This window comes from Epinephelus moara, chromosome 2 (genome assembly GCF_006386435.1).
Source record: "Epinephelus moara isolate mb chromosome 2, YSFRI_EMoa_1.0, whole genome shotgun sequence".
Classification (NCBI taxonomy): Eukaryota; Metazoa; Chordata; class Actinopteri; order Perciformes; family Serranidae; genus Epinephelus; species Epinephelus moara.
The window spans coordinates 11,176,301-11,187,306 of NC_065507.1; the positions used below are offsets into that span (position 1 = coordinate 11,176,301).

The following is an 11,006-nucleotide window of genomic DNA, read 5'->3' on the forward strand; positions in this document are numbered from 1 at the left end:
TTTCATATTTCCAAAAATATGATAATATTTCTTCAGGGAGTGCAGTTAGTTACAGTGTGGGCTCCATGCTTACTCTGACAGCTTGTCGAACCATCGCAAAGGGGCGGGGCTTAAAGAAAGGTCAATTTACTTTGAGGATAAACCTGCCAGAATGCAAAACAATGTACAGCAAACACTTGAACACAAATATTTATTTCAATCCCCCAGATCTCAAGAACCCAGAGCTCGTGACCCTGAGGAATCTCACCATGGACAGCACAGGGGTCTACAGGTGCACAGCAAGCAATGATGTGGGAGAGGAAAACTGCACCATTGAGGTCACAATGCAGCGTGAGTTTTGGGAGGGGAGGGAGAGTCGACCTCGCAGCGTTCACCTCACACCAAACTGCCACACTGATTGATGGTTATTGTTTCAAACTGCAGCTGGAAATATATTTTTCCCCCCCTCTGCCTTTCCATCTACCTCCCCACGCCCTCACTCCCCCCAGCGCTTCAATCCTGTAGGGACTGCACTAAACTTAAACTGGTCACCACCTATGCTCCCACAGTTATGTTTCACTGTCACACAAATGCATTTCCTGAGAGACCCAGGACGGTTGGGGTCATGTGTGGAGAAAATGACACATATAAGTAGCTCAGCAGAAACAGTTTGATAGCCCTGGTGTTAAATTGAATTTGGGCACTGTGGCACAGACGTACGGAGTGTGGAGGTATTTCCAGTAAATGAGCATGGACCAGAAGTATTTGTGAATGATGAATAATATGTGCTCGTGAGTGACTCTGTCTGTCATCACTCATCACTTCCTCTTCTCCATTCACAGATGTGAGGGATGTAGGTATGGTAGCAGGTGCGGTGGTGGGGATATCCCTCGGCGTCCTCATTGTCATATTAATCATCTGGCTCGTCTTCCGGAAGAAAGAGAAGAAGAAGTATGAGGAGGAGGAGACTCCAAACGAGATCAGGTTTAATAATCCTCTTTTTCTTCTATGACTGGTTTACTTTTTTGATATTTTGTTCTATTATACAAGTTAAAATGCAAACCAAAAGGCTAGAATCGTGTGAATGTATGGGATTACGAGTGCAGATAGTCCTGCGTTTCTTTCTCCATGTGTTCCTGTATCTCTGCGGGGCTGTTGCTCTTTTAGTTTTGCTTTAATTGCCACTTTTTAAATGAGATCAAACCTGTTGCGGCCTCAAGCTGCCTTCACATGGTAGGAAATGTGCTCCTCACTCACCTCAACGTAGGTCAGAGAACATAGTGTAGACTCTTGAAGATGCAAAGCGCAGCACAGGTATACATCATCTAGGAACAGCAACAGTTGCACTCACAGACCATTTAGAAGTTTATGTTGAGATTGTGATATCTTGTTTATGGTGTGTTATAGTCTAGAGCTTGGGAAAGAGGATGAGTTTTTCTTTCATAGCAGTCAAAGTTGAAATAATTGAAGTGTAGCTGTGCACCACACCAAGGGTAGCACTTTCGCCTAGTCGGGCGCCAACGCTCTTTGCATAGGAGAACAATGGTACAGCCAGCGCAGAGCAGTTTCGCAGCTGATCATGTGTGGGTGGCTTTACAGAAACCACCTGTCTGGCTTAATCATGCTTAAAGCCTGTTAGATTTTTCTGATCACCTCACAAACTGAACATTTACAACAACCATGAATTCACTAATGCAACACCTCATGCAAAAAAAACAAAACAAGGTACACATTTCAGGCGAGGGAGACAGAGTTATTTTGAGTTTATTGAAACAGAATAAAGATATCTTGCAACAATGCAATTACAGCCCACTTCGGCCACCTGGGGCCGGGGGTGGTGCACCTGGAGCACCACAGCTACAGTGTGCAAGCGAAATGCTAACTGACACAGCAACAGCCCCTGTATGCTTGGATGTGCTTGCTGTCCACCTGCCTGCCTGCCTATGTGTGTGTCTAAAAATAAAAACAACTACAAGGTCAAGTGTTCATCGATTATCTTTTAAGAGCCTTCTTCTCACACACTCCCTGTGTATGTGTGTGTGTTGCATCAGAGCTGAGGGATGCTACTAGTGTTTATTCCTCACTCTAAAGCCTGCGTGCAGCGGCGGACCCTGAGGACTGCTAATGACACTTGTAAAAGCAACAACGCTTTTTGTGACAGACCGGAGTAGGTGTGGGTGCATATTTACTGATGTAACAGTGCATAATGCAAAATGGATGAGGGACATCTTCAAGTAAATAATGTAGATGTGATGAGGTGTTTTCTGTTTTTATACCATGTTAAGACTCTGAGCTTTTCCACTAATGTGCTGAACCAGACCCCAGCAGTGTTGGTGACGCACATCTCTCAGGTATATGAATTTAGAACCAACCTCACTGCTGTTCAAAAACAAAAAAAAATAAATCTTCCAAGAGTTATAGAACCATCTCTGGTGTGTCTGGGAAGGTACCGTGTAGCCAACGGTGCACAGATGAGAGGTTTCTATTTCCAGCTTTCTGTGGAGAATATAAGTCTTATATCAGTGGGATAATATTACGTGCTGACTTAGCCCTGCAACCCACACACCCTGGTGACCTGGTGACAGTGATTCATTATAACTGCAAGGATCCTCTGCAGTTTCATCCAAGTAACAATCACAGTATAAATTACCTTAGTTTTGGTGATTAATGTTTTTAAGTGGTTTTGCCACGTGGTTTCTATTCTTCTCTGCTATCTTGTACATTTTCTTAGTCTCCCTCTGTCATGAAAGTGGAATTATAAAGGAAAGTTTTCATTGTGTTTTCAGCAAAAACTTTTTTTCTTGTTCCTTCAACAGTTGTATCTGGGGAACCAGTGATTTCAGCAGATTTCATTATTCCATGCAAATGTGCTTCACAAAACTAAGGGGCTTGGGGGGGATCTCATGAATTACATGAGGTCCTCACATAATACCAGTCCTGTGTGAATAGGGTCTTAGAATAGTGTGGTGTCTGTGTGTGTTTCTCTTCTCTCATTTCAGAAGTAGAGTTGATATAAGATAAATAGACCTTTGTCATTGTTTGTGTGTCTGTGTGTGTTTCTGACCACAGGGAGGATGCAGAGGCTCCCAAGGCCAAGCTAGTGAAGCCCAACTCCCTGTCCTCATCCCGCTCTGGCAGCTCCCGCTCCGGCGCCTCCTCCACCCAGTCCATGGTGCACAACAGCGCCCAGCGTGGTCACCGCCCCCGCCCACCTGCTGTAACAGCTCTCAAGGAAAATGGACAGCCTCCAGGCTTCCCCCAGTCCCCTCCATCCTACACTTCAGTGGTGCCCAAGACCCCCGAGCCCCCTACCACTCCCAAATTCAACTCCAGGAACATGTCTGGGCCCACACCCCCAACCCTCATGGTCCCCGCCCAGACCAAGGCCTTTCAGACTGTGTAGGACTGAAAGCCAGCCACTTCCTGCAGCCATGTGAGACTCCCATCCCAGCCCAAGTCCCCGAGCCCCCTCCCAAAGACTAAGACTCTTCCATAAACAAAGAAATGCAACTAGTTAAAAGGATGTAATTAAAAGAATCAATACTATAAGTCCAAAAGTACTTTTAATGAATGCATACTTAAAAAGGGAAAATAAGACATGCTTGCCCCTACTGAATTACATAAAACAACAAAACAAAAGAAAAAACAAGACCCGAGATGCAACGCTGTCCGTGTCTCATGGCTGAAGGCAGAACTTGTTTTCTGAGTTCCGTCTTTTGGCTTTGGAAGCACAGGGAAGCGCCATGTGCAGCGAGGTGGAAGGAGCCCCCTACAGTAGTAAAGCTTTTATTTATTTATCAAATCAAAGGGTTAGGCATGCAGTGGAGAATAAGAGGGGAAAAAGGGAGACAGTAAAAGCTGGATGATATAGTAGATCCAAACTCTGAGCCAGATACCAATGGAGTCATACAGCTGTTGAGCTTTGGTTGTGGACAAATACAAGATGGATACAAGCAGGGCGAAAAAACAAGGAGGAAGAAAAGTGCGAGAGTGCAAGACAGCTACTGATTTTTTTTTCCTCTGGGAGGAGGGGAGGGGGGGGCGCGGGGTGATTCTCTGATTCATGTCACCCTGCACCTCCGACTCGCTGCCTCCAGCACCTGCTCTGAAACCACAAACCCCTTTGCCTCCCATGGGCTGGGCCGATTGTGCCCATCCATGTGGACAGACACAGTGTGCGGGCGTGTGCATCATCTGCCTCAGTGCTCTCGGTCTTTTCGTGCTCTCATAACGAAGCCGTGAGAAACTACAGCGGCCCAGAGACTGACTCAGCTGGCTCACAAACAGCTCATCTGCTTTACCAATCAGCAGGGGAAACTTCAGGTACAAGGATGTAGCATTGACAGCCGAGTCAAATCAATGGAGCAAACACCCCCCCTCCCACATCCTGTCTACATCCACAGACATCCTTTTCTGGTACTGAATATCTTTCCTGAATAATTAAATAGTATGTATTAGGCCTATAGCGAGTCACTACTTTAAATATAGGGGATAAGCATCTATTAGACCAGCTGGACTTGTTTTTCTTTTCTTTTGTTTCAGTTCTCCTGTGTTTCTTCTCTCTGAACAGGTTGTAAAGGGTGACAGACAGCTATATGTCCATTCATCCATATTAAGAAGTGCCACCAATCCTTAGGATGGGTTATTATTCTTGCTTTTTTTACTCTTTTGTTTACCTGCTACATTTCTGAACTGAAACCAAATTCTTTCACCATGAATGTGTGATGTACAAAGATGGTGGATCCCGTTCATTCCAGCTCCCGATAAGGTACTGAATCAACATTGGAGCTGAGGCACAAAACATTGACCTTGACGTTCAATTTCACAATTACTATGTCTGAATGAAGGGAGCGGGGAGTATGATTCTGGAGACTTCAATTGTATAGGGTGTGTATGGTATCATTGTCAGTACTCTCCCTGGATCCTTAACAATGGAGTGGCACTCGATTGCTGTCTCGCTGAATCACCAGGACCTGCTTGGTTATTGGTCGAGCCGTGCTATCAGCCAATTCCCCTTTTGTCGTATTCTCAGACAGACCCAGTGCAGTTTGATTGAAAGTATCTGGAAAAAAAAGGGGGGCAAGTAGCCTATCTAGTGTGCCTTTGCAATCCCTCTTTCTTTCTTCGTCCTTATCTTCAGCACACCAGTGGTTAAGTCTCTGTTCACATCCAGCTTTGAGGGTCAACGGCAGCAAAATACTGAGAGATACAACTTCACAAAACTTGCCCTAGTAATAACAGATGCAGCCTATAGAGAGCACCAAGCAGAGCGGATTATCCATGGTGAGAAAGCAATCCCATGCCATGGGACAATGTACTGTACATTCTGTAATCAGTCTTGTTTTATATTGTACATACAGATAGATATACGCACATGATGTCATTTAATTTAATAAGTAAGGGTATGTGAGGGGAGATATACCCCTTACAAGAGACAAATGGGAAACCCAAAAGTGAATTTAAACCCTGTGTTTTTTGCACACATGTTGTGTAAACAAGTGACGCCCCCTACTCTGATGCCACCTGTGACATTTTTTATATTTCAAAAAATGAAACAAATATTACAAAGATATGTTTTGCAAGGTTGAAGTGTAGAAAATAATTAATCTTGTACAAGGTTTTCTCACAGCTACTGGCCAGATTCTCATGGGATGCTTTATGGATTTTATTGATCCCGTGAGGACAATTTCAACAGATTTTTGTTGACCCCGTGACCTTTCCGCAAGCACCACCACTGGGTGCACCACCTTGACCAGAAATTGGGAAGTGATCTTGAAAGAAACAGCCAGATTTCCATTAAATCTGCTAACAGTATTTATAGTCAGCACATCATTAATATTTTGCTGACCTTTAATCCGGCGCCACAATCCAGCAAAAATTTCCACTTGGGCACAACATATATCAAAGTCAAATTCTGTGAGACTCAGGACAAACTAAACAATTTAACCTCCACTACTGGTTCTAAGAAGAGCAAATTATCAGTATGTCTAATGCTTTAATATTATATCTTGTAACGAATATTGCTTTTCTCTCTGGGCCAGTAGCAGGGCTTTAATCTTGTTCCACTTCTCCAAACTGTCACACTGAAGTAAAAACCTGCCAAATAAAAAGAAGTAATCAAATCTCAAAAGTTCTGAAAACCAACATCTGTCTGAAAAACACATGTGGTTTGACTTCACATGCGGGATTTCACGTGTGACTTCACTGTAAGGAAAGATGAGGGGGAAAAATGCCTTTTATATTCAACTAGAGACAGCAGTTCATATTTGAGCAGGGAAGCCACTGTGTGTATGTGTGTGTGTGTGTCTGGGCGTGTGTGCATGGGTGCATGTTTGTGAATGTGTGCGAGTGTGTCTGTGTGGGTGTGTGCATGTTAATTTCAGTATAAGCCCTTGGGCCACACCCACACACTCTCATGTTAGCCATTCAATGAGTGAGAGGGATCCAGTCAGGCAAAGTAACCTCCATCCAAATTGATATGACTGCAGACTGGCAGTGTTTATTTTAGTTTTCACTGACTTCTCTGCCTATTGAACTTGGCTTCACGGGCAGCAGTCATGTTTTTGCTTGTGGGGGTGGTGTCTCGAGACAAAGCACGTCCATAATTCATAATATCGTCAGCTCTGGAGGCCACTTGTACGCTCTCTACTTGCTCTTCCTGTCTCTTAACATAGGATGCACTTTGCCCTGGGTGTACTGATGGCATCTCAAGGCACACACACACACATTATACAAAACAGGTCAAAGTTGTATATACACACACATAAACAGGTAACCGTGGCACATTCAGATCTGCACGGAAACACAGGTGTGTGCTCCATGCACATTCAAAGTTGCACATGCATGCATGCGCTCACAAACACACACACATGTACACACAGTTTGCACAAACAAAAGCCCAAACAGCAGTCCTTGCTATTTCTGCTCCTTCAGAATCAATCTGATGGATCGAATGTCTGGAGGTATTACGACTGACTGATGGAAGCAGGATACTAAATGCAGCACAGAAAGAAAGGGACATTCTGCAACGCCCAGGGTTCATGTGCACACACACACAGCTACTGTAACACGCACACAGACATGCACGCAAACGCACATGCACTCGGAAATACAAACTCTGCTATGCATCTTAACAATCTGGATAGCATATGCTTCGAGACTTCTTTTTTTTTTTCCATGGGAATCTGCGAGAGTAGCACTGGGAATCAGGAGAGGTATAACAGGATTGATTATGAGCCAGGGCTGTAGGCTCTCGCCATTGAAATTCCCTCCACCGCAGATGAAAGTAGCAGTGGAGGTGGAGGATGGGATGCAAGTCTTCCAGCTGTTAAATTCCTCCAAGCTTTTTGATTTGCTTTCCAGCAACTGCAAGTCTCAGGTGGCAGATTCCCCAGTTTATGAGCCCTCGCGTTGCATCTCTCCTCTCGTGTGTGGAGCTTTGTGGCCTGACAAACTTGCGCTCTTTCCAACAAATGAATTTTAAGGAGCTTTTGTCAGTTCAGATGAGAGTGGAGGAGGGACGTCTTAACACACCTCAGAGTGTCAGCAGCACATCCAATATCATTCTTTAAAAGAGTATCCATCAGCACTATATATGTCTTATTATCAAACACTCAAAGGTGCAGTAAACATGAAACCATTAAATGCTTATTCTGCGTTATATGATAGGAGTATGAATCTCATGTAGCCACGATGTTTTACGTTCTATTAAGCAGTTTTATTTCTGATTAAAGCTGTTGAGCAGGGCACAGTGATGCTCAGACTTTGTGGTTTGGCCTTGTATGCCAGTATAGGGGAATGTGATGTATTGCTACTTTTGAGAGAGGAGATGAATGGGGCTGCCTCAAGAAGGAAAGCAAAGGTACCTGCATGTCATAGGAGATTGAGCAGACGAACGGGAATGCTTTGCTTTGATGTAACATAACTGTATTCGGCTAAAAATAGAAAGAAAAAAAAAAAAGAAAATCTACAATTGTAAATATATTCACAGAAGATTTTATGAAGCTTTATTTTTGTCTTCTTCTTTGTTTTGAATTTATCATCCATGTACTTTGCACTTTTTTTGTGTGCTGTGCTCATCACCGGCCTGTGTGGGATCTGTGTGGTTGGCTGTTTCTCTCGACTGCATTGTTTCGACGTCAGGGGGAGACACGCTCAGCGCGGCATCACTAAAGGGAAATGTAAGACACTTTTGTTTTCTTTACTCTCATCCGTTCTTCTGCCATGGCTTCTCTTTGGTTTTATAAAACAGTACGGAATTTTTTTGTTTGTTCGTTTGATGAAAACAATCCATGTAAATATCACAAGTAAAAAAAAAAATGTATATTTTTACGACTTCTGAGTTATTACTCTTTCATTTGCAAATAAAATATTCAATGACAACTTAATTGGTCTTGCGGCATCTTGATTTGGATTTTGACCTCACAAGAGAGCAAATACAAAACAAGAATAACACCACATATCTCACACTCCTGATTGACATAGACGTGTCATGTCATGTTCAGTTTTTTGATTGCAGTGGGTTCAGAAATGTATTTTTGTCTCCGACAAACCTCTGAGCTGATCTTGGTGTACAGTATTTAGATGGGGTGTGATGAAATCTGAGCCTCTTTTCATACAATTTACTTTGCAAGGCACTGTGCATATGTATCAACATAAAAGCATATTTTCTCAACTTGAGTTAACTCTAAAAAATACCTTAAAGACCCGAACAGTTAGGAAATGCTGTAGCATTTTGTACAGATGTTCATAGTCCCCAGAATCCTAGTGACTTTGGAGATCCCCTGACATTTCCTGTCATGCCACAAGCAGGACAAATTTTCACTTAACCACTAGAATATCTCAACATTGACGAGATTCATACAAAATTTAGCACATTCACAATTCCCAGATGATTAACCCTATTGACTTGGTGATCCTCTGATTTCCTTCAGCCATGAAATGACATCATTTATACCCCCTTAAGGATGAAATGAAATAGCTTTAATGATCCTCTGACACTTCCTGCCATCAACAGATCAGAATTTTAATTTGTCAAATACTTGGACAATACCAATACTTAAAACCAGGTCAGCAACTAAAATTCCCATCGGCCTCTGCTGTACTTTATGTTTAGTGCTAAATAGCAAATGTTGGCAAGCTGAGGCGCTTATTTAAAAAGGCAAACAAAGTAAATATGTACAATATGTGCGGTAAACAGGTGTTCATATGGAAAAAAGGGCAATCCTTCCAGAAAAATATTTTGCATGTGGGCATGCAGGAATATTTTCTTGTTCGCTTGCAAAGTGCGCCTTGCCAGGACGTGTCTGTGTGTCTGCCGGCACCAGCAGAGCTCTCGAGGCTGAATTACATACAATACGTTTGTGCACAGGAATGATCAGGGGAAATGTCTGTCTGAGGTGTCTCATCCATACTATATACACCTAGCAGCTGCTACACATACACTTTCTACATTTAGTATACATTTATGTACATTTATAACAGGCAGCAACAAAGACAACAATGCCACACTGTGCACACTATAAGATAAATAACCATTCACATTCATCAAATCTTTACACAAAATTAAAAATGCTGTTTTGTAAATAAATAGAATAATCAATATACCAATCTACCCTCCAAACTACAAATAGGCCTGAGTTCAATTGCAACAATCAAACAGATTTGTTTGAATTAATTATCAAAGCTGCTGTATAGGAGGTGTAAACAATATTTCAAGTTGAGTTTTGGTTCATAAAGACGTGGAAATGGAAAAGCAGTTTGGCGTCTGTCTCTGCTCGCCACAAGCAGCTGTTAAACTTTGCCACAGAATTGAAGGGAGACTGTGGTTTCATGGCAGACTAGCCTACTTCTTAAGCTCAATGGTGGGTTATTGCTTAAATTAGCCTGGCTGTATTCGGATGTTTTCAGAGTGAAGTCATTTCCCAACCGTGACAAACAATGCCAAAGCTCAGGGCAATCACTATTGTTACCTGGCTGTCCATGGAAGCAGGTCAGGGTGACACAATACTGCTCCTCAGGGTGTGATTTGTGTTTGTTAACTGTGGTGGCTCTGACAGAGGATGTTAAAGAGAGAGGGGCAGGGGCTAGAGTCAAATGCAGTTATTGGGCACACAACACACTCTGAACTGAGAACTGATGCTAACTAAATGTAAAATGATTAAAAGAAACATGTCTTGGGGCGTCGGTAGCGTAGTGGATGTTGCTGCATGTCAGTCCCCACTCTCTCTCTGTCTCCCCATTTCACCTTCTGTCCTGTCATTAAAAAGGCAAAAAGCCAACAAAAATAATCTTTAAAAAAAAAAAGAAACATGTCTTGCAAAAGGGCACTTATCTAGTCAGAGGGCAAAAGGACCAGTACTTGAGCACCACCTGGGCTCTATCTGTGCATGTGCCTGCTGCTAAACATCAGTTTGTTAGCAGTGTTATGCTTACAATGATATAGCTCAAAGCCCCACTTACCTGAATACAGAGGCTGAAGACTTGTAGTATTGTTAAAACACTTACCAGTAATTTGTATTAATTAGACTACTCTACATTTCTTTTATATTCATTTAAAAGTAATGAAGATGTTGGGGCGTCGGTGGCTTAGTGGATAGAGCAGGCGCCCCATGTACAAGGCTGTTGCCGCAGCGGCCGGGGTTTCACTCCAGCCTGTGGCCCTTTGCTGCATGTCATTCTCTCTCTCTCCCCCTTTCACACTTGTCTGTCCTATCAATTAAAGGCTAAAATGCCCCAAGAAATATCTAAAAAAAAAGTAATGAAGATGCATATGAAGACACTATCCACAGGCAAAAAAAATGCAGAAGCTTCAAAAAAGCTTTTTTTGCAGACGTACCTGGTAAGCACTTTAATTCAAATGAGTGGGGCACCACTACATTCTCTTAGGGCAGGCGTAGGCAACCTGCAGCTCCAGAGCCACGTGCAGCTCTTTAGCCCATCTCCAGTGGCTCCCAGTGGCCTTGACAAAAATGTTACTGCTATATGGAAATAAATTAGTTATTTATTAACATTTTAATTTTCATTTA

General features: G+C 42.8%; 1 protein-coding gene across 2 annotated transcripts in view; it reads left to right on the top strand.

Annotated features, from left to right (window-relative positions):
• Nucleotides 1-8,366, top strand: part of clmpb (CXADR like membrane protein b) — a 77,494-nt gene extending 69,128 nt beyond the window's left edge. For both annotated transcript variants that reach the window (XM_050064738.1, XM_050064744.1), the window contains exons 5-7: nt 208-330; nt 822-963; nt 3,049-8,366. In XM_050064738.1, coding sequence (XP_049920695.1) covers nt 208-330; nt 822-963; nt 3,049-3,382 — 599 coding nt within the window. In that variant the 3' untranslated portion in view covers nt 3,383-8,366. The remainder of the gene's footprint in view (nt 1-207; nt 331-821; nt 964-3,048) is intronic.
• The last annotated feature ends 2,640 nt before the right edge of the window (nt 8,367-11,006 follow it).